Source organism: Aspergillus neoniger, assembly GCF_003184625.1.
Source record: "Aspergillus neoniger CBS 115656 unplaced genomic scaffold BO87scaffold_1, whole genome shotgun sequence".
Taxonomy (NCBI): Eukaryota; Fungi; Ascomycota; class Eurotiomycetes; order Eurotiales; family Aspergillaceae; genus Aspergillus; species Aspergillus neoniger.
This window is the reverse complement of record NW_020291129.1, coordinates 1,273,446-1,293,944: the sequence shown is the minus strand read 5'-3', so window position 1 is coordinate 1,293,944 and position 20,499 is coordinate 1,273,446. Positions and strand designations below refer to the sequence as shown.

Below are 20,499 nucleotides of genomic sequence, written 5' to 3'. Positions count from 1 at the left end.
GATATTTATAACTGGTGGGGGTTGCCTTCATCGCCTCCAGCTCAGTTCAACGCCCCATCCCTTTTCTTCTTCTCTCAGTCATATCTCACGTCCACCAGCTTCTTCTCCTCGTCCATCTCTCCGCCAGTGCTCTAGCGCATATCCCTTCAAAGCGGCAAACAGGGTAAGCCACGGCAGTCTGACGAACTCAACTTGCGACGGGAAGTCCTCCCAAAGCTGACAACCCGCCCTCCTCCAGTTCCCAAGCCCTCCATCGTCTTCATTCCCTTCTACAACAATGGCCGACTCCGGAGAGGCCCCCGCGGCTGTCGAGCACCTCAACATCAAGGTGACCGACAACAACAATGAAGTGTTCTTCAAGATCAAGCGCACAACCCAGTTGAAGAAGTTGATGGACGCGTTCTGCGAAAGGCAAGGAAAGCAGCCGTCTACGGTCCGCTTTCTTTTCGATGGCACCCGTGTGCGCCCTGAAGATACACCCGATACGGTATGTTCTAGCATGACAACCCTTCTCTTCTGTGATGTGGTTATATGCACGCTCTGCGGCACCCTTCCCCGCACGAACACCTACTTCCATATCCTCTGGAAGACAGACCCTAGAGAACCGCAAAGCACACGGCTAACTTATCCTGAAATTATGTAGCTCGAGATGGCCGATGGGGACACTCTCGAAGTGCACCAGGAACAAATCGGTGGCTAGATAGCATAATCTCTCTCTCGATGAATCATGATTATTATGTCTTTTCAAAATACATTACCAGCCCCGTTGTGTTTCTTACCTTTAGTTACCCAACTTTATCTTCTCCCGACCATCCTCCGATCTGTTTCTCCCGTTTCTATCAAACAGATACAAGGCGCAACATGGTGTTCTAACTTGGTTGATGGGCCGGAGCCGGACCCGGATTTGGAGAGCGTCCTATTATGAGATGTGTATCTGGGTAGGGATCAGGAATTTTTCAGAGTGATAAATAAGAGGGTTGTTGACGTCGACGAAAATATGATGAATGGTTACTCTACATTTCTTTTGCTATCTTCGCTGTTTTGCAAGATTTTGGGGAGCTGAGAAAGGAAAAGAAATGAGCGTCTAGCATCTGTTGTGTGCAGATGTCTACCGTTTGGATAGATTCTCGAGCACTATGTTCAAGCTACGCTGGGTTGCAACTTTTGCAAAACCAGATAGGGGTTTCCTTTTCTGGAAGTCCATCCGTCTGAACTGGTATAGATTCACCGAAAGACTATATTACAGTCCTGTATAGTTTGGACCCAGTGAGTCTGAGTGTATGTAGTAGGACAGGAAACCGACAAGAGCAAACCAGACAACCGACCCACCCCGCAAGCAGACAATTAAGGAGCGAAAAGAAGATGAGAAACGCAGCACCCGGCACACCTCGTCACCTTCCAAGCTGAAAGTAGAAGCAAAGAATATGTACCTCCACCAACCCCACCCCCAGCAATACGGAGTAGATACTCTGTTGCTATAACAGTGTCAATTACATGTCCCACACTGCCGCCTTAGCCTTCTCTTCCTCCTCCTTCGCCTTCGCCGCCTCCTCCTTTTCCTTATTCCGCCGCTTAATCTCTTGCTCCTTCACCGCGCGGTCATACGCCCGCTGCTCCTCCGTGCGCTTGGGCGCCCGAATTCCCAGTGCCCCCGCAATCATCCTCCCCGCTACAGCCGTCTGCTTCTCCGGCCTCCTCGCCGGCGATCTCGCCTCTGATCGTCCACCATACGTAGGCCACGGCAGCTGCGATGCAGACGTCTGCGGTGAGATAGGCGTGGGCGGGGGGTCTAGGGGGCCTTCAGTGTAACGGATAGAAGGTGACAATGCGGGGCTGGCGAAGCGGGACGAGGTAGCGGGGGAGGTGGATGAGATGTCGGCTGCTCCTCCTTCGGGGTCAGAGGCGGAGGCTGAGTCTACTTCATCTTCCCAGGAGTCGGCGACGGGGGCAGGCTCTTTCTTCTTCTTCACCGTGTGATGGTGTTGTTTGGGGACAGAGGTGGGGGGAGTCGGTCGGGGAATATCTTTAATGGGACTTTTATTGGCGAGGGAGAGTTCGCGGAGAGAGGATTGTAGTTCGGAGGTTGCTGATGTTGATGTTGTTGGCGGTGTTGTTGCTGGTGGTGTGGCTGGAACGGACATTGGAGGTGGTGTTAGTGTTGGTGTTTGTTGCAGCTGATTATGTTATGGGAGTACCATGGGGTACTGTGGGGTGAGGAAGTAGTAACAATGGGGGGGGATCTGGGGAAGGAGGAAAGAATAGCGAAGGAAAGGAAGAAGATGATTGAGGAGGGGCTCAGTTATTGCGGCGGCAGGACAATTGGGGAGGGAGAAGGGATGGTTAATAAAAGATGGAATGAAGGAAACGAACCCTTGGAATTGAAACTGGCATGTGCGGCCGCCATATCGACTACTAATTGATGAAATTCTATTATTGAAGATCTTGGAGTGGTTCGTAGCAGAACAATGCAGAGTGGTCCGACCGCTTTCAAGCAAAGCGAAAAGGTGAAATCATGAATGGCGTCAGTCCCGGCAGTGCGACCCCGCCTTTCGGGGAAGGCGGGCCCCGTGATTGGCTCTGCTTGGGGCTGGCCAGAGTTCGAGTTGGTCCATCGCTTTTGTCTTTCTGGCGAGAATTTGCAGTTTGAGGGAACGGTTCACGTTTCCACCATTGTGTGGTGGCTGATCTGCGTTGGGAAGTCACTTATCATGGCACAGATTGGTTGTTTGACTGGCCAGTTTCTTGCTGGTGTGTACATTGTGATGGGAAGTTGGGTCATTGATCTACATACTCCAGTTCAAGGCTGTAACGCTACTAGCAAGGAGTGCTGGAGTCGTGTGATCTGATCTCAGGATGTGTATCTCTCAATATTTGGGACACTTACTTTGTAGTCCAAAGTATGTTCTCACATTTGCATTGTTCGCCTTTTGTACTGAAATACTGACTAAGCAGTTGGGAGTGTGGGGTGATCTCCAATCCTTGTTCCCAGAGCCTAGAATTCATAAAAATAGACCACTTGACATCATCTACCAATCTCTTACTAGTCGATGCAATTCGATAAGATTGCCTTTTCTGTGGGCGAAGGGAGCAGGGTTCTCATTCATGTGAAGTCCTATCTCCATATGTTGTGCTGCCCAAGAGATCTAGAACATGTTTGCTGACAGGAAGCATTACTGCTAGTGCACCATGACTGCGAACGCAGACCGAGACATGATAACATCGAGCACAGGCCTCCAAAGAACAGTTGAAAGGACTATGTACCTCACCGGGTGTTGGGAACTAGTGCGATATCATTTCTATAGGAGTATACTGCACCGAGCATTGCTGCATGCCACTAGCTACAAATGCCCACCAGCTAGATGAGGACATACACGAACTGGAAAATTATGAATAGGGCAATCTGCACGCTATACATGCACTAACATATTCAGTGCCAGTCCGCACTTCCTTCAGCCTCTACACCAAAGCTGTGGCTCTTAACACCGCCGGCGGAGCATGTGGCATTTGCCTTTCCGAGTCCCAAGTACTACCCGGCAACACGTTTCCGAGACCACCAATCACAGCAATGCATGACTGTCCCGAGAGCCCACATCCTCTTATTTAGTACCTCGGAAACAGTCGGCAGGTTGTCCGAGACCGGCGGAGTATCCGTCTTATAAGACAGCATTTCCCGAGGTTAGTCTTCCGCCCCTTCAACTCTCTCCAGGCCTGTAGACCAGTCTAGCAACTGGCTGTTGATATTGCTCTACTTTCCAAAGTGGCCGTGAGTGGTAGTCACTGATTTGTTGTCACTTCCATCATTTAAACCTGTCATTCTCGCAATTGGTGTTCTTATAATACCCCACACTGAAATAGCCGGCCATTGATCTCCATCAAGTAACCACAGCACGGAACCCACTATGTCCCGCCTGGCTTCATTGTCTGCGTCGGCGAAAAGGCATCTCGTCCGTGCTTCAGTGAGACAATCACAGGGGTTCTCGACCTCGTCCAGGACCTGCAGTTATGTGGACACGCTACAGAATTTGAAGATAGGAGCTCACACGCGGGTCTTGTTCCAGGGATTTACAGGTTAGTCTGTCTCTCAATATCTACGATCATACATTGACAATAAGTTTAGGTAGACAGGTAAGTGGGCTTCTAGTGTAATCGCAATATGCCTTGATTAACATTCCAGGCCACTGCCAATGTCAAGGAGTCCTTAGAATGGGGCACGAAGATTGTCGGGGGCGTTAAGCCGGGCGTCGAGGGAGAGCATCTCGGTCTTCCGGTGTTCCCATCTGTAAAAGCGGTATGACTGATTGTCTACTTATCCGGGCATTCTACTTATACAGACAGGCCCAAGAGAGAGCGAAACCGGACGCATCTGCGATCTACGTGCCTGGTAACCAGACTGCGAAGGCAATAGAAGAGGCTATAGAAGCGGAAATCCCCCTTGTTGTAGCAGTGGCAGAACACGTTCCTATCCATGATATTCTTCGAGTAAGCGATTCGGTTTGAGAGCGTTGTCTTTGAGTGCTTTGAACTAATGGTGCTTAGATCCACTCCATGCTGAAGACTCAGTCAAAGACGAGATTGGTCGGTGCCAACTGTCCGGGAATCATCTCTGCAATTGGCAAATGCCGGATCGGATTCCAGCCTCTGCCCTGCTTCGCACCTGGCAATATTGGCATTGTCGCGAAGTCAGGGACTCTGAGCTATGAGACTGTTGCGTCCACGACGCGGGCAGGTCTGGGGCAGAGTCTCTGTATCAGTATGGGAGGGGATGTTCTAGCAGGAACTAATTTCGTCGATGCATTGAAGATCTTTGAAGAAGACCCTGACACCGAGGGGATCATCCTGGTTGGCGAGATTGGTGGTACGGCAGAGATCGATGCAGCGGAGTGGATCAAGGACTACAATCAGAGAACTGCTAACCCCAAGTATGTGGAAAAGCCAATTCGCTCCCATGGGAAGCATTGCTGACAAGTACAGACCGATAATGGCCCTCGTTGGAGGCTTGCATGCTCCTCCTGGACGGATCATGGGCCACGCAGGTGCTTGGACAGCAATTGGGGAGCCTGGCGCGAAGGCCAAGTATGAAGCGCTTGAACGGGCCGGCGTGATGATGGTCAACCATCCCGAGAAGTTCGGAGAGGGAATGAAGTCACTTCTAAAAACTCGCGGGCGCGTGGGCACTACTGTAGGTCTGTTACCTGCGAAGAATGACAGCTTACTGACATGGAGTAGTCTATCAATGGCGGGAATCAGCGGCGAGGCCTGCATACAATGAGGCGCATCAGACCGAACCGTTACCAAGTCTCTCAGCCCCAGCAAACCAGAAGTCTATTCGTTAAGCCGTTCCAGGCTCTCGATATGCTCAAAAAAGAATCAATCCCTGTCAACGAGGCTGCACCCTCCGAGTCGGACTTCTTCTTGTCCCTCACCGTTGATAGGACAGCTTTGTCGCCGTGCATTCTTGCCTCCACATCCGCTGGCTTCGAGCCAGCACAGACGGGCCGATTCCCTTTTGCATACGAGGGCACGGACTTTGGCAGCACAAACCCCCTGGTTGAAACGGTTGCCTCCCACCTGCAGCTTCCCGCAACGGCACACGACAACCTGGCACAGCTGCTGCAGGGATTATGGCGGGTTTTCAAGGAAAAGGAGGCGTACCTCCTGGAAGTACGCGCCAACGCCACAAGTGCCTTTGAAGTCCGCGATGCCCGCTTTGGGTTCGATGACGCTGCCTTTCGAAGCTCAGGACGCCAGGAAGACGTACAGCAACTGAGGAATCCAGCAGAAGAGGTTCCCGAGGAAGTCGAAGCCGAGAAGGATGGCATTGTCTACGTCAAGTAAGCCACCCCAGTCATCCCTGTGTAACCTACACTGACCGAGCACAGACTGGAAGGGAAAGGAAGCATCGGAACCCTAGGTAAGTATATCCCCCAAACCCCACATCTACGAGGTTACCATCCCACTGACCTCGTAGTGAACGGCGCGGGCCTGGCAATGAACACGGTGGACGCGCTGACGATCCATGGCGGACACTGCGCGAACTTCCTGGACACGGGCGGCAAAGCCACGACAGAGACAGTCAAGTCCTCATTTCGGATCATCACGTCGGACCGACGCGTGAAAGCGATCTTCGTGAACATCTTCGGGGGGTTGACACGGTGCGACATGATCGCGGAAGGGATCATCCTCGCATTTCAGGAGATGGAGATGACAGTGCCCGTGGTGGTGCGACTGCGCGGGACAAACGAGGAGCGTGGGCAGCAGATGGTCAGTTTGATTCCTTAAACTTTTTCCCCGACACTTAATTATCGACAAAAGCTAATTAATTAATGTTCCGGATAGATCGCGGAGAGTGGGTTGCCACTGGAGGCATTTGACAGTTTCGAAGCGGCAGCAAAGCGAGTGATTGACTTGGCCGACAAACAATAGATTGACCTATATACAAACACCTAGATAGATAATATCAATCAATCCATCACCCTAGATGAATAAACGTTCTAGACACATGGCATTAAAGCGAGGTACGTAACGTCGCCCATCGCTCCGAACCAATGACTCCTCTCCCGGCAGAAACCCATCCAAGGAAACGCAGGAGTACGTAAGTGCAAGTCGTCAAATGAAATCGACCCCGCGATCGGCGCCCGCCCCGCTGTTTCACCCTTTTCTATCCCATCCTTTTTCTACGTACTTCAACCCCTCCTCTTCCCACTCTCTCCAAACCCTCCTCCTCCTCCTCCTCCCAATTACTCATACCACACACATACCCTCAAAATGGCCACGTACGTCCCCCATCCCCATTCCCATTCCCCCTCCTCAATCCCAACTAACCAAACCCTCCCAACAGCAACATCACCTACCACGCCAGCGGCCTCACCCGCACGGAGCGCAACACCCTCCGCTCCCAGCGCGGCCTCACAATCTGGCTGACCGGCCTCTCCGCGTCGGGCAAATCCACACTAGCCGTCGAACTCGAGCACCAACTGGTCCGCGACCGTGGCGTTCACGCCTACCGCCTGGACGGCGACAACATCCGGTTCGGACTCAACAAGGACCTGGGATTCAGCGAAGCCGACCGGAACGAGAATATCCGGCGGATCGCCGAAGTGGCGAAGCTGTTTGCCGATTCGTCCGCTATCGCCATCACTTCTTTCATCTCCCCGTACCGCAAGGACCGCGACACCGCGAGACAGTTGCATGAGGTGCCCACGCCCGGAGAGGAGACGGGTCTGCCGTTCGTTGAGGTGTATGTTGATGTACCTGTGGAGGTGGCGGAGCAGCGTGACCCTAAGGGATTGTATAAGAAGGCTAGGGAGGGTGTGATTAAGGAGTTTACGGGGATTAGTGCCCCGTATGAGGCGCCGGTTAAGCCTGAGGTTCATGTCAAGAATCATGAGGTGCCGGTGCAGGAGGCGGTTGCGCAGATTATTCGGTATTTGGATGAGCAGGGGTATTTGCCTGCTAAGAAGGAGTAGAGTATTTCCCTGGTGGGGATGGGGGTTTAGAGTAGATAGATGATAGATAGAGATTTGTTGGTTGTATATATCATTTGGGCTTGACTGTTTACTGCTTACTACATTTGAATAGATTCTTAGGCTGGGGGTGGAGTACTTCTATGTACGTACGCTAGACTTATAAACAGGAAGAGAATAGATCCAAGCATAAAACAATGGTGCAAACTAGCAAAGACCGCTGGCTAGTTGAACTCAAACTCATAATACACATATGCCGTATACTCCGGCCCGCCCTCGCCGTGCATCTCGCCCGGGTCGTCGCGCTTCACTCGGCCCTTCTTGTCGCGCCCGAACGCATTGCCCGCCAGGTACGAGTACTTGTCGTCCAGATTGCGCTTCGCTTTGTCTGCCTGCTTCGTTCCGGGAGTCTGGTCTAGTTAGTAACAAACACATAATATCAACAAGAGTAAAGATATAACTCACCCGGATCAACGTGCACACAAAGTCCAGCGGCAGTCCATACCGCAGCACCGTCTCCACAAACACCCGCAGCACATACACATGGATCCAGACCATCACGGCCTCACTCCACGCCGTCCGTCCCAGCCGGAGCGTCTCTCCCCAGAGCTTGCGCTCGTCACCACCCACCCGCTCGAACTCCTTCCGCTCCTCCTCTTTACCTCCCTCGATGTACTTGAAGTCGCGCGGAATCCACTTGTTCTCACGGCACTTGTGCACAAACTCCAGGCTGTGCTTCTTGAACGTCGTGACGGCGTACAGTGTGAAATCGTCGTCCGAGGCAACCAGCGTCGCCGACCGCGGCACCACCATCGGCGCCACGGTCTCGTAGATCTTCAGGAACTCCTTGACTTGCTGGGCGGGCACAGCGACAAGGTGCGTCTCGATGTATTCGGAGTCGCGGACGAGGGTGCGGGGGTCGACGACCGAGGAGAGGGATTTGGTGGACAGGTTGCCCCTATAGCAGAGCAGATCAGACAACATCCTCCTCCTGACATGGAGCGTAAAGTAAAGTAACAAACTTACGTCTGCTTCCGCTGCAACGTCGCCAACGTATTCTTCACCTGATTATACTGGGTATATTTCGAGCGGATGTCGTTATCGATACTCGCTGCTTCCTGTTCACCCGTCAGCATATCCTTTATACAGAATAACTGCCATAACCCACCTTCTGCAGCAAATCAATCAGTTCCCCCAACGGCTTATCAGCCCTATACTTGACCTTATTCCACGAGAACGTGCGCAGGTACTGATCCACCGGTTCTAGAAAAAGACCCCGTCAACACAAAACACACGTCACTTCTCACTAACATATGCTGTGATAAAACATACTATCATTAACCGTCTTCATCTTATCAATCTGCGCCTCATCCCCCTCCAGAATATTCTTCAGCGCATCGCCAACCTTGGCCACCACCCCCTGGCAGCCAGCCTCGAGCTTAGCCAGCTCGTCGGCCTGCTGCACCAGAGCATCGAGCGTACCGATCTTGAACTCGGGGATGGGAAACGGCGCAACGGAGCCATTTTCGGACGAGACGGTGGCGGAGATGGCGTCGAGGGCGTCGTCGCGGTGGTGGGAGGGGGTGATGGACGTGGGGAAGGAGACGAGGAGGTACTTGGTGGATTTGGACATGGTGGCCCGGGGGGGGGGGTATATGATATTAGTAACTAGTTGGGTGTAAGGGGGGTGCCACGCATGTGGTCTGGCGGTGCAGACGGGGAAAGTAGTTAGGGAAGATGGGCCGTGGAGAGAGAGAGGTCAAGGGGGGAGGTTGGTTGGAGTTGGACTGGAGCTGGAGCTGTTGGTGCGGAGTGAGGATCGATTGCGGTCGGTCGGTCGGTCGTCACTCGGAGGCGGTCGGCGGCGGTGGTTGGCTTCGTTGGGTGAGTTTGATTGGTACATGTTGATTTTGGGGTTGTTATAACTATCTCTATGAGGGAGGAAATGCTATTTCATTTCGTCTATTACGGTGTTTATTGTCTGACTTGATGGCTAAGGGTTATACTACTGTTGTTGATGTGTTATGCATCGAAGAGGCCACCTACTACTAACTATAAGCTAGTAAGTAGGTAGTATATAGGCCGCGCCGCCTCTTATACTATTTTCTACATTTGTAGAATACAATATCAGTGAGTTCGAAATGTGCATAAACACAAGGATGAATTAATTGACATATCTGCCATAGAAGCCATATGCGACTGCTCCTTAAGGCTGTAAAGTGTAGTGTGCTGCCACCAATAGACATGTATCGTTTCGAGCTCCTGCAACGGCGCATCAACTGTGCCTCAAACCTCCAGCCCTCAGCCCTACTACCCTGCATGAAACCATATTGAATCAAGCAGCTCCATATGCAGCCGGCTCACATAGCATCACAATCATCAGAAGCAGCTTAAGACCCTCATCTCATCGACACAGCGCGCACCTCTTGTACCGACCAGACCAGACCAGACCAGCACGAGGAATTCGACTCGACGACCATGCCACATACACACCCTGCATACAGCGCAAAGCAGCCACCATTCGACAGTCAAGTCATCACCAAATAATTAAAAATAAATCCCCATATCGACACCGATATCACCTCACTTCGCCAACGAAATCGAAGCCCGTCCCGACAGCGACTCCCTACGCTGCTTCCTCAACGCCTTCTCCGTATCCATAAGCAAGTTCTGTACCGATCTGCTTCCGCGCGCATTAGATCTCACACCGTCGTCGTTGAGAAGCTCCGTCAGTGCCGCTTTCACTTTATGGTCGTTGCCACATGCTACTGTGCTGCTCGCGCTGTCTTTCTTGATGTGGTGGTGCTTGTACTCTTCGTCGCCGCTCTCCTGGGCGGCGGGAGAGTAGGACGTTGAGCGTTTCATAGGATGGATTGTGTGGATAGTGGGGACTTTGTCTGCTGAGGCGATGGGGTGGTGGGTGTTGTTGTTGTTGTAGGACATTTTCCTTCTATCGATCTGGTCTTCTTAGTTTGAAGATGTTGTTGATCTTTAATAGATTAGATTGGATTAAGACTGATGTGAAGGAATGAAGATCAGCGGCGTATTCCGCCCTTTATTTTCTTTTTGTATACGAAGCCAGTGCCAGTGGATTGGATGGAGATGAGATATCGAAGCCCCGGTTTGGGGTAAGTAGACGATTGATTGGAGTCACTATGACGTCTAAGACGTTGAGGAGGATCTGCAGAGGGTAGATGCGAGGTACTTTATATGGGCTGAGTTGGGATCTTATGAGCAAGAAAGTACTGTGTAAAGTACGTCTTTCTTTTGTATTCAATGGTTGGTTGTTTTATTCACTCAGTAGTTATAAGTCATGTAGCAGCTGATAGATGTTAATGGGTAACTAAGTGGTAACTACCGGTTCACTCTGACATCATAAGGGTACCTTTTTTTTTTTTTTTTCTTTGTTTTAAACTTCCGTCTTTCACTGCAGATGTAGTGTGACAAAGTCCTATTTTTGAGATATTTGTACCTGGGGTGATTACGTTGACAGGTCGATGAACGCATAGAAGATGTTATTGAATGGAAGTAAAAAAGTAACATTCAATCTCACCATGGCAAAATAGGGAATATCGCTGGTTGGGCGGGATGTACGAGTCCGACTAAGATCGAGAGGTGCTGATTGGCGGGGTGCGATGCCGTGGTCAGCCCTGGTTAAGATGTGAACTAAGTTCTTTTTGCCTCTTGCCATCCATCCCTCCATCCATTCATTGTTCTTATCCTACGAGACACGAAACTGATACTCGTCTCCCCGGTCCAGATACACAACCTCCCCATCCAACCCAGCGGCCTGCACTTGCGCCCGGAAATCATCCAACGAGCTTGCAAACACGTCATAGTCATCGTAATGAATGGGAATAGTCACCTGTGGTCGAATCAACTTGATCAGTTCCACCCCCTGTTTCGCGTCCATGGTTACCATCATCGCTAATGGCAACATGGACGGCGAGGGTACTGTCGTGCCACCTAGATGAACCAGCATTAGGTCGATCGGTTGTCCTGCATACCGACGGGGTATCTCCTTGAGATCATCGAACATGAGCGTGTCCCCTGAGATGTAGATTCTATAACCGGAGGTGAAACTGTCTGCGTTGTCGTTGTTGTCACCGTAGCCTAGCTCGAGCATCCATCCGTTTGTAGGAGGGATCTACCCCCGTTGTACTAATCAATGTCTGTCAAGCTAAGATGTACGTGGAGGAAACAACGTACCGCCCCAACCAGCTCATTCAGCTTCTCTAACGGCTTTCCAACCGGGATATGTTTCCCTGGCATACCGGTTATCCGGAGCTTGGGCCGTTGCTGTCGCTGTGCGTCATTCTGGTTGTGTTTGATATCGACTGTAAGCTGCTCGTATACCTCCACGCTGGATACTCTCGTGAACGAGTCTTCTCCTTTAGAAGTCAAAATGGATTTGGCATGGGGTGTCGTAACGATGGGAAGGTCACGACGAAGGGAGGCTTCGACTTTCTGATCGAAGTGATCGCTACAATTTCGTTCATCAGCCTGTTTCTTGTCCAATCCATTCTTATGTGAAGATGGATGTCTACCCGTGATAATGAGATAGAAGCACCAAGTCGATCCGCGGTAGCTCTTCCAGGTCTACAGCCGGATTCGTCCTGCGAGCCGAGGATACCCCAGGGCCGAGATGGACGTGGTCCCCTGCGTGAAGAAAGTTGGGCTGAGCTAGTTAGTTAGCATCCTAATGATATCTCCCGCATCTGTCTAGACTCCTCGTAGAGGTGTATGTGGTACATACATCAGTCATGATGCGGATTCCGTGCCATTGTCTGCATCATTTTGTTAGTTCATAGCTTGATATTATATTTAGCAAGGATTCACGCGCATGATCGTCGTGGCAGTGCCGACGAAGTATATCGACGCATTCTCTCCGCCTGGATTGGAGGGATGGATCCTGCTTTCTTTGGCTGGGGGGAGCTTCGATGGAAGGTCGACAGACGACGGAGGGTGTCTTGTCGGGGGCTGGAGGTCATTGGGATCAATAGTGATGCCTTGAGCCATCGTGGATGATTGCGCCAGTCGAAGTAGTATGATGCTGGATGTTGATACTTCGTAGTGAGCAGCTGGTGTTGTTTTGGGGATGTTCACAAGCTGGCGTGAGTGTGACGTCAAATGCAACCTCCAGATCGTGAAACTCTATTGGAAGTAAACATGGATCTGCAATCCTCTGGACCTGAATATCCATTCGGTAACAAGTTATGCATTAGTCAGGTTGACGCCTGTGCGACAATGATCATAGCAATTCCACGGTGTCTTCATAACCTGGGCTGTAGCCTAATGCCTACATGATAAGGCCACAACGGCAGCTACTGTGGCCCTTTTCTTCTCGTGCTCTGGGTTTGTAAATCAAAATTCACAATCTAGAATAGGTATAGTATACTGAACAAGAGTTATCTATATGTACAATCCAAATGTAGCTTTCCAACCATCTATACGCCAGTTAAATGTTCGAGTCGCAATGACTCTCAAGAAGTATCCAATATTTATAGATCAAATCGAAATCAGATGGGTGCCAATTACTTGGTCATGTTGTAGAGAGTCGACATTGCCTGCATGTCTGATTAGCCTCGTCTTGCATCATGATTCGATCATCTGAACCTACCGCGGCCTGCTTGGGCTCAATAAACAAGGCCTTGGCCTCCACGAGCACAACCGGTTCCTTTCCGTCCTCGGGAAGAGTCTCAATGCGACCTTCCACCCAGGCTTTCCGACCCTCGACCTTGACAGTCTCCGCCCGCAAAACGGCATAGTTGCCGGCCATGGCGGGTTTGCGATAATCCAAGTTCAAGTTGGCGGTCACACCCACATTATTCGGCAGAGCAGGAAAGCAGCAGCGTCCCATAGCCTCATCCAGCAATGTGGCCAGCAATCCACCGTGCACAATTCCCGGGTGACCGCAGAGGTTGGGTCCGAGGTAGAAAATCGAGACCAAGCTCTTTCCGCCCTCTTCACAGAATACTAGCGGAGGAGCCACAATCTTGTCCGGTCCAGCAAGTGTGCCGCCTGTGAGAGTGCGCGCGCGCAGCTTCTCCGGTATCTTCATGTGTGGGCGGGACTCGGTGAAAGCAGGATCGTTGCGCAGGGACACGGCCAGAGGGTGGTTGCGGATATAGTCGTTGACCTCCTTGGAGAACTCATCGTGAGGGACGAAGGCGGAGAGAGTCTCCTCATCGGTAGCTAGACTGAGCGTCATCATGCGCGACACAGATTTGGAGGTTTGGTAGGTCAAGCCAGCAGTGAAGGCGACGACTGCTAGAGTGGTGAATCCGACGAAGCGGCGAAAGCGGGAGCGAGTCGGAGGTGTTTGTGAGGGGAGGGATGCGGCCTCTGTGAGTTTGATTGTGATTAGTTAGGGCACTTGATTCTGAATATATGCTTTTATATAGTCTGAATGCTATTCAAAGCATAAAGTGTTGTGCAAGGAAGGGGGGAATACATACCTGCAGAAGCAGTGGAATAAACTCTGTGTGCAAGAGGCTGGGATAGGGAGATGCCTCGGCACAGAGCAGAAAATTGGGTGGGAGGCAAACGCGACAGAGGAAGAGCATGAGCAACAGCTCTGGCCATGGTAGTGGAGCCTAGCATTGTTGGGACCGGCGGCATGGCGACGATTGTGGACTCTCTCTCTGACACTGGAGATGGAACGAGAGGGTTTCTTAGGTTTTTTTTTATAGGAGAACAGAAAAGGGAGAGTCGAATGGAATGAATGGACTTGGGGGGTAAAGCGCAAAGGAGCCCCTCGATCAGATCAGCAGAGCCTCGATATTGCTTTGCTTTTGCGGCGCCATTCAAAACCAGCTCCAGCAGAAATATTCAAATTGCCCTCGCCCTGTTCTTTTCCCAGGAGAAAGTCCCATGGATTTCCGCATCGTGAAAATCGGTCGAGGCTCCGTTGATTGGCGTCGGGCGGGGCGGCACTGCGTTGGAACCTCGGCTGCTCTTGCAAGGGGCCCTGCAATTGACTTTTGGCAACTTCCTCAATTGTCCATTGTAAGAGTCAGGGGAGGGATAGTACCCAGTAGTCCTGATGGCGAGAGAAACTGAAATCACTTTCCAGATTCCCCTTATAAAATATAGGGGTAAGTTGGGTTTAAATGGTCTTGTCCTTCAATTCGGTAAATCTGACAATCCTTCCCGATCAATAACTCCGCCTCCGCATCTTATCTGCCTTCTCCTTCTGCTCTTCCTCTTCCTTCGTCTCGTCGATCAGATTGCTCCACCATGCTGTCTCCATCACATATCTATGCTGGTTCAGAATCATGCTTGGTAGCGCTTCATGTAGATAGAAAAAAGCAACTGACCCAGCTTCCCGCGGGACTCAGGCCTCTCTGTTGTACAGATGACCCTTCCGCTTCATGCCAGGGAGAGACGTTAAAAACGCTTGCCTGCACGATCATCGTGCTTCAGACTGGTCATACGGAGCCACAAAGGTTACATTGCAGCGATAACCCTTGTCAATAATTTATATCAGGGGCATGAGATTGCTCTTCATGCTTAAGGATGTCGATGATACTCCCCTCCCCCCTCCTTCTCGCGGGGACATGGTCTCATTCCTGTCTCCCTTGATGGCCATGTCAGCATACCAGTCTAATCGTGTAAACATATACCACGCCCGTCACTCGCATTTGTCATTCCCTTACTCAATCAATCATCGCCGACATGATTAATTGGAGGCATTTGGTTGTGTCCGTAGCCCTCCCCTGCATTGCAGGTTGCGCCAACTCTTCCGCGTCTGTCGACGACTATGATGTTCTACAGTACATCAATCCTCTGATTGGAAGCGCCAATGGAGGTATGCACGAGGTTTACCCCCGTAATAACTATGTTTAGGGCGAGTTCTGACCGCTGTGGTTTTCAGGTAATGTCTTCGCGGGCGCAACGATCCCATACGGCATGGCCAAGGCTGTCGCCGATACGGACTCGGTCAATAATCAGGGAGGCTTCGCCTACGATGGCAGTAGTATTACCGGATTTTCTAGCATGCATGATTCGGGGACTGGTGGGCAGCCCTCTTTGGGTGTTTTCCCTCTCTTCCCGTACGTGACCTGCAAAGACGACAATGTCAATGGCTGCGCTTATCCCAAGAAGGACCGGACGACCTCCTACGACTCTGCATCGGTCAAGTCCAGTCCCGGGTACTTTGGGCTAAACATGAGCTCGGGTATCCATGTGGACATGACAACCGCTCATCATACGGCTCTTTTTCGCTTTCAATTTCCGGTCGACAAGCCGTCGAGCCCTTTGATCCTCTTAGATCTGTCCGACCTGTCGGATACTCGCCAGGACAATGGCACTATTTCCGTAGATCCTACAACAGGACGCATGACCGGCCATGCACGCTTTCTTCCCAGCTTTGGAAGCGGCTCCTATGTGCCGTACTTCTGCGCCGACTACCATGGTGCGGGTGATATCCGAGATAATGGCATCTTCGTTGATGCACGGGCCAGCGTAGATGTCAAGAACCTTACCATATCACGGAGTATCAATGGATACCCGCTGCCGGTTCGTAACGTATGCCTCGATTAACATGTATGTCGTATTGACAATTCTCAGGGTGGTGCCTTTATCCGATTCAATTCGTCCGCGGACAATGTGATCCATGCGCGGGTGGGATTGAGCTTCATCAGCAGCGACCAGGCATGTCAGAATGCAGAAGCTGAAATCCCCGACTTTGATTTCAACAAGACTCAAACTGCAGCTGTGAACATGTGGACGGAGAAGATGGCTCCGATCCGTGTGTCGCGGAATGGCATCAACTCGAGTATGCTTACCAATTTCTACAGCGGGATCTACCGGACCATGGTCAACCCACAAGACTATACAGGAGAGAACCCGCTGTGGGACAGCTCTGAGCCCTATTTTGACTCGTTCTACTGGTATGTAGTGTGACCCCGGAATAATCTGTTTCCATGCTGATCTCTGCAGCCTGTGGGACTCGTTCCGGTCCCAGATGCCGTTTCTAACAATCTTCGATCCGGCTTCACTCACTCGCATAATCCGCTCATTAATCGATACACAGCGGCATCTAGGATGGCTTCCAGATTGCCGTATGTCGCTTTGCAAAGGTATGTACTACCCCATCCAGCAATATCTGAGTCTAACCCTCTCAGGTTACACGCAGGGTGGCTCGAACGCCGACGTCATTCTGGCTGACGCATACGCCAAAGGCATCTCAGACGGCATCGACTGGGATGCAGGCTATGCAGCTGTCCAGAAAGACGCCGAGGAGGAACCCTTTCACTGGTCGAATGAGGGACGCGGTGGACTAATGAGCTGGAAGGCATTAAACTACATCCCTGTGGAGGATTTCGATTACATCGGCTTTGGTACCCTAACTCGCAGCATTTCCCGCACATTGGAATACTCTTACAATGACTTCACTATCGCCCAAATGGCTCGGGCCATGAACAAAACCGGCGATGCCGAAAAGTACGAGGGAAGGTCGCAATACTGGCAGAACCTCTTCCGAGCAGACCAAACCTCGTATCTCAACGGCACCGACACAGGCTTCCAGGGCTTCTTCCAGCCCAAGTACCTCAACGGAACCTGGGGATCTCAAGTCAGTAGCTCCTCCAATCCACCTCTACACCCTCCAACTAAACTAACCTGTATACCATCCAGGACCCATTAACATGCTCCAACATCGACACAAGCGGACGATCCTGCTCCTTACAAAACAACGGAGCCGAGACCTTCGAGTCCAGCATCTGGGAATACCAATTGTACGCCTCCACCCTCTAATATACCACTCCCCCCCCCCAAACCAACCAACTAACCAATCCCACCAGCTTCGTCCCCCACGACATGTCCACCCTCATCACCCTCCTCGGCGGCCCAACCCAATTCACCCGCCGCCTCGACTACCTCCACGACCAGGGCATCACCTACATCGGCAACGAGCCGGCCTTCCTCACCGTCTTCCAATACCACTACGCCAACCGCCCGGGCAAATCCACCGCGCGCGCCCACTACTACATCCCACGGTACTTCAACCCCACGCCGACAGGCCTCCCCGGCAACGACGACTCCGGAGCCATGGGCTCCTTCGTCGCCATGACCATGATAGGTCTGTTTCCGAACCCCGGTCAAAACGTCTACCTTATCACGGCGCCGTTCTTTGAAACCGTCCAGATCACCTCCCCGTTGACGGGCAAGACGGCTACCGTGAAGACGGTCAACTTTGACCCCACCTATCAGAATATCTATGTTCAGTCGGCGACGCTGAATGGCCTGCCGTATACGAAGAGTTATGTGGGTCATGAGTTTTTCACGGAGGGGAAGGAGCTGGTGCTGGTGTTGGGGAGGAATGAGAGTGATTGGGGAACCGGGGTGGGGGATTTGCCGCCGTCGTTGTCGACGGGGAGGGTGGTTGGGGTGGATGGTTGAGGGGAGGGGATGCTGTGGCACTGAGATAACGTTCTTACGGTATGGGTAGGAACTGCGTCGGGTGGTTAAGTCAGAGAGGCGGGTGTACCTTTCTTCTTACTTACCTGTCAATTCTACCTGGGGGTTGCCCTTTTCTTTTTTGCAGGGCTAGGAGCAGAAGATTTAACTTCGTAATTTATAATACCTAGCATTAGGTAAGATTGGGTACTTTGTGATTTGTCCAACATATCACACTTTTATGAACAAGATAGAAATACGTGCAATAGGGAATATTGGGACTTTTATAATTGTATCACATCTCACAATCTGGCATTCGCCGACAAACGGAGCAGCCATCACGACAGGGTTGAACCCATGGCTGGTCCCAAAGGGAGACCCAAAAGGAAAAAGGAAGGAAAAAGAAAAAGATGAATCATCAGAATCTATGTACAAACAATGACGTCAAACATCAAGCCATCAAGAATCATCATCAGGGGGGAATCTATTGTTGAAAACCAAGCCAAACACCCACTCCTATATCACCCCGTCCATCCACATCCAAGCCAATAAAACCGACCTAAAGGGAAAGGGTCTAAGCCTTAGGACGATAGAACTTGCTCTCAACCCAAGGCATACCGGTAACCGTAGCCTTGCGGAGCTTGTTCCTCACCAGGACGCCAACCTCAGTGCCCTTCTTGTGCAGTCCGTTCTTGATGTAGCCCATGGCAATGTTAGTGCCGCCCAGAGTAGGGCTGGGAAGGCCAGAGGTAATGACGCCGATCTGGGTGCGGGACTCGTCGGTCAGATCGACGATGATGGCGCCCTCACGGGCAGGAGAGCCCTTCTCGATGGTGAATCCGACACGGCGCTGGGAGAGGGTCTTGGGGGAGGCGACCTGGGGGAGGATGGTGGAGGCGCCGTTGAAGTTGGCGGTGGCGGGGTCACGACGCTCCTTGCCTACGAGCCAGGTGAGGGAGGCGCCGGGAGGGGTTTGGGAGGTGGAGATGTCGCTTCCGTAGAGACACATTCCGGCTTCGAGACGGAGGGAGTCGCGCGCGGCGAGACCGGCGAGACGGACTTCGTCGGGGTTGGAGAGGAAGAGCTCGGTGACGCGAGCAGGTAGGGTGGCGTCACTGGCAGTGGGGATGGAGATCTCGAAGCCGTCTTCGCCGGTGTAGCCGGTGCGGGAGACGAGGAGGGGCTGCGGGGTGGTGGTGCCGTCGGGGAAGGTGAGGTGCAGCTCTCGGCAGTTACCGAAGTAGAGGGTGGAGAGGTCGGAGGTGGCGCCATCGGGGGTGACGAGGGATTGAAGGACGGAAGCAGCCTTAGGACCCTGGAGGGCAACTAGGGCGCGGTCCTCGAGGATCTCCCACTTCAGGCTGTCGGCGCCGTGGGCTTGCTTGTAGGTGTCGATCTCGGCTTGCAGGAAGGCCAAGTCCTCTGTGCGACGACCGGCGTTGGTCACGAAGTAGAAGGAGCCGTCGGTACGACGAGTGATGACAGTGTCATCGACGATGCCGCCAGTCCCATCCTCCAGGAGACAAGAGAGAGTGGATTGGTTGTGGTTGAGCTTGTCGAGGGAGGAGGGGGTGACCTTCATGAGGAGGTCCAGAGCGCCGGGGCCGCTGAGCTGATGTTGAACCCTGTACTTGGTCAATTGAGAAGGCCCTGGGCAGTAGACAAAAGAGCTATACGCACATATGGCTCACATCGAAGAGACTGGCCTTTTCCCGAGTCCACTTGTGGCTCTCGACATGACTGAGGTCGGAATACTGCAAGGGCATGGAGTACCCCGCAAAGGGGACCATTTTGGCACCCCGGGCCAAGTGAAGGTCATACAGCTGAGTTTTCTTCACTGGGCCTGAAGGAGCAGCCGACGAGGCATATCGAACACCTCCTTGAGCAGACAGCGAAGTCACTCGGGGAAGGGGACGAGCAGCAATAGAGCTGGCCGCGGGGCGGAGAGCGCGCGGAGAAGCTGCCAGCTGCCGCGGGAGGAGAGATGCGCCATTGACAGCGACAGAGGCGGGGCGAGCGAGCGAGCTCGAGCCCAGAAGGTGAAGACCTTTTCTCATGGAACGTACAGCAGACATGATGAACAATTGCTGCGAGAGAAGAAGGAAATTGAGAAATTGAGATGAGGAAGAACAAAAGAAAAAGCAAGGGCAGTAGTACCAGTAGAAGTACTTCTCCATCGCCGCTGCGGAGAATCCCGCGATAAGCGGAAAAGTCACATGGTGATAGGCCATCTCCGCGGGAAGCAGTAACATGCCTAATTCGGTTAGTTCATGATCAGAATAGTTTATCAATCATCTATAGAAGAGGTGAACTACTAGTAATTACGAATCTGGGCTTTACTGGGCTACGTCGGTGTGGTAGCGTGTTGTTGTGGTTATGGAATAAGTTCATAGACAAATATGCTTATGATAGGGATTTATCGAGATTGACTGTATTTTCTCAACCCGAGTCTGCCATCAGGCGAGGCAAGAAGTGCTATGTACAGAGAGACTAATAGATAAAGTAAAGCAAGCAACCGACCCCTTTTGACCAGGTCCGTATCCCTATGCGAGAAGTGTCTAGAAAGCAAGCAACCGCGAACGAATACACCTTTTGAATCACATACGCCAACCCCACCCCAGGATATTAAAAACAC

The 20,499-nt window shown here is 51.9% G+C and overlaps 10 protein-coding genes across 10 annotated transcripts; 4 read left to right on the top strand and 6 right to left on the bottom strand.

The window, feature by feature from the left end:
* Positions 1 to 47: 47 nt before the first annotated feature.
* Positions 48 to 1,011, top strand: BO87DRAFT_372050 (SUMO family protein SMT3). The gene is made up of 3 exons (XM_025622194.1): positions 48 to 163; positions 239 to 487; positions 644 to 1,011. Exons 2-3 carry the CDS (start codon positions 278 to 280, stop codon positions 698 to 700), a joined length of 267 nt encoding a protein of 88 aa, XP_025485390.1. The 5' UTR covers positions 48 to 163; positions 239 to 277; the 3' UTR covers positions 701 to 1,011.
* A 214-nt stretch (positions 1,012 to 1,225) lies between these two features.
* BO87DRAFT_372049 (uncharacterized protein) lies at positions 1,226 to 2,458 on the bottom strand. The gene has a single exon (XM_025622193.1). It carries the CDS (start codon positions 2,139 to 2,141, stop codon positions 1,491 to 1,493), a length of 651 nt encoding a protein of 216 aa, XP_025485389.1. The 5' UTR covers positions 2,142 to 2,458; the 3' UTR covers positions 1,226 to 1,490.
* A 1,173-nt stretch (positions 2,459 to 3,631) lies between these two features.
* Positions 3,632 to 6,468, top strand: BO87DRAFT_9659 (putative succinyl-CoA synthetase subunit alpha). The gene is made up of 9 exons (XM_025629702.1): positions 3,632 to 4,068; positions 4,118 to 4,125; positions 4,175 to 4,288; positions 4,336 to 4,479; positions 4,537 to 4,919; positions 4,972 to 5,179; positions 5,227 to 5,831; positions 5,880 to 6,261; positions 6,337 to 6,468. Exons 1-9 carry the CDS (start codon positions 3,900 to 3,902, stop codon positions 6,421 to 6,423), a joined length of 2,100 nt encoding a protein of 699 aa, XP_025485388.1. The 5' UTR covers positions 3,632 to 3,899; the 3' UTR covers positions 6,424 to 6,468.
* Positions 6,469 to 6,675: 207 nt separating this feature from the next.
* On the top strand, positions 6,676 to 7,648 carry BO87DRAFT_454699 (adenylyl-sulfate kinase). Its single transcript, XM_025628580.1, has 2 exons — positions 6,676 to 6,773; positions 6,839 to 7,648. Exons 1-2 carry the CDS (start codon positions 6,766 to 6,768, stop codon positions 7,464 to 7,466), a joined length of 636 nt encoding a protein of 211 aa, XP_025485387.1. The 5' UTR covers positions 6,676 to 6,765; the 3' UTR covers positions 7,467 to 7,648.
* On the bottom strand, positions 7,589 to 9,154 carry BO87DRAFT_372044 (H(+)-transporting V1 sector ATPase subunit C). The gene is made up of 5 exons (XM_025622192.1): positions 8,796 to 9,154; positions 8,632 to 8,726; positions 8,490 to 8,581; positions 7,929 to 8,421; positions 7,589 to 7,873 (listed from the first exon to the last, which is right to left on the bottom strand). The coding sequence occupies exons 1-5, from the start codon at positions 9,094 to 9,096 to the stop codon at positions 7,688 to 7,690; spliced, it is 1,167 nt and encodes a 388-aa protein (XP_025485386.1). The 5' UTR covers positions 9,097 to 9,154; the 3' UTR covers positions 7,589 to 7,687.
* Positions 9,155 to 9,696: 542 nt separating this feature from the next.
* On the bottom strand, positions 9,697 to 10,613 carry BO87DRAFT_372042 (uncharacterized protein). The gene has a single exon (XM_025622191.1). It carries the CDS (start codon positions 10,404 to 10,406, stop codon positions 10,047 to 10,049), a length of 360 nt encoding a protein of 119 aa, XP_025485385.1. The 5' UTR covers positions 10,407 to 10,613; the 3' UTR covers positions 9,697 to 10,046.
* A 564-nt stretch (positions 10,614 to 11,177) lies between these two features.
* On the bottom strand, positions 11,178 to 12,482 carry BO87DRAFT_402846 (MBL fold metallo-hydrolase; the record flags this gene model as incomplete). Its single annotated transcript, XM_025625716.1, has 4 exons — positions 11,178 to 11,610; positions 11,673 to 11,946; positions 12,011 to 12,141; positions 12,303 to 12,482. 4 exons carry the CDS (start codon positions 12,480 to 12,482, stop codon positions 11,185 to 11,187), a joined length of 1,011 nt encoding a protein of 336 aa, XP_025485384.1. The 3' UTR covers positions 11,178 to 11,184.
* Positions 12,483 to 12,894: 412 nt separating this feature from the next.
* On the bottom strand, positions 12,895 to 14,531 carry BO87DRAFT_454695 (PaaI family thioesterase). The gene is made up of 3 exons (XM_025628579.1): positions 13,922 to 14,531; positions 13,084 to 13,808; positions 12,895 to 13,030 (listed from the first exon to the last, which is right to left on the bottom strand). Exons 1-3 carry the CDS (start codon positions 14,082 to 14,084, stop codon positions 12,998 to 13,000), a joined length of 921 nt encoding a protein of 306 aa, XP_025485383.1. The 5' UTR covers positions 14,085 to 14,531; the 3' UTR covers positions 12,895 to 12,997.
* Positions 14,532 to 14,868: 337 nt separating this feature from the next.
* BO87DRAFT_348254 (glycoside hydrolase family 92 protein) lies at positions 14,869 to 17,867 on the top strand (the record flags this gene model as incomplete). The annotated part of the gene is made up of 7 exons (XM_025620961.1): positions 14,869 to 15,273; positions 15,340 to 15,983; positions 16,035 to 16,357; positions 16,407 to 16,546; positions 16,592 to 17,040; positions 17,103 to 17,203; positions 17,270 to 17,867. The coding sequence occupies exons 1-7, from the start codon at positions 15,141 to 15,143 to the stop codon at positions 17,865 to 17,867; spliced, it is 2,388 nt and encodes a 795-aa protein (XP_025485382.1). The 5' UTR covers positions 14,869 to 15,140.
* A 211-nt stretch (positions 17,868 to 18,078) lies between these two features.
* On the bottom strand, positions 18,079 to 19,987 carry BO87DRAFT_372039 (glycine decarboxylase subunit T). Its single transcript, XM_025622190.1, has 2 exons — positions 19,545 to 19,987; positions 18,079 to 19,489 (listed from the first exon to the last, which is right to left on the bottom strand). Exons 1-2 carry the CDS (start codon positions 19,937 to 19,939, stop codon positions 18,439 to 18,441), a joined length of 1,446 nt encoding a protein of 481 aa, XP_025485381.1. The 5' UTR covers positions 19,940 to 19,987; the 3' UTR covers positions 18,079 to 18,438.
* Positions 19,988 to 20,499: the final 512 nt, after the last annotated feature.

Coding starts and splice junctions, on each gene's coding strand:
- BO87DRAFT_372050 (XM_025622194.1), top strand. CDS start 278: ATGGCCGACTCCGGAGAGGCCCCCGCGGCTGTCGAGCACCTCAACATC. Junction 488..643: donor CTGAAGATACACCCGATACG/GTATGTTCTAGC, acceptor GAAATTATGTAG/CTCGAGATGGCCGATGGGGA.
- BO87DRAFT_372049 (XM_025622193.1), bottom strand. CDS start 2,141: ATGTCCGTTCCAGCCACACCACCAGCAACAACACCGCCAACAACATCA.
- BO87DRAFT_9659 (XM_025629702.1), top strand. CDS start 3,900: ATGTCCCGCCTGGCTTCATTGTCTGCGTCGGCGAAAAGGCATCTCGTC. Junction 4,289..4,335: donor TGTTCCCATCTGTAAAAGCG/GTATGACTGATT, acceptor TTATACAGACAG/GCCCAAGAGAGAGCGAAACC. Junction 5,180..5,226: donor GCGGGCGCGTGGGCACTACT/GTAGGTCTGTTA, acceptor GACATGGAGTAG/TCTATCAATGGCGGGAATCA.
- BO87DRAFT_372044 (XM_025622192.1), bottom strand. CDS start 9,096: ATGTCCAAATCCACCAAGTACCTCCTCGTCTCCTTCCCCACGTCCATC. Junction 8,727..8,795: donor GATGAAGACGGTTAATGATA/GTATGTTTTATC, acceptor GTCTTTTTCTAG/AACCGGTGGATCAGTACCTG. Junction 8,582..8,631: donor TGATTGATTTGCTGCAGAAG/GTGGGTTATGGC, acceptor ACGGGTGAACAG/GAAGCAGCGAGTATCGATAA.
- BO87DRAFT_372042 (XM_025622191.1), bottom strand. CDS start 10,406: ATGTCCTACAACAACAACAACACCCACCACCCCATCGCCTCAGCAGAC.
- BO87DRAFT_454695 (XM_025628579.1), bottom strand. CDS start 14,084: ATGCCGCCGGTCCCAACAATGCTAGGCTCCACTACCATGGCCAGAGCT. Junction 13,809..13,921: donor TTATTCCACTGCTTCTGCAG/GTATGTATTCCC, acceptor TCAAACTCACAG/AGGCCGCATCCCTCCCCTCA. Junction 13,031..13,083: donor TTGAGCCCAAGCAGGCCGCG/GTAGGTTCAGAT, acceptor TCAGACATGCAG/GCAATGTCGACTCTCTACAA.
- BO87DRAFT_372039 (XM_025622190.1), bottom strand. CDS start 19,939: ATGTCTGCTGTACGTTCCATGAGAAAAGGTCTTCACCTTCTGGGCTCG. Junction 19,490..19,544: donor CTCTTCGATGTGAGCCATAT/GTGCGTATAGCT, acceptor GACCAAGTACAG/GGTTCAACATCAGCTCAGCG.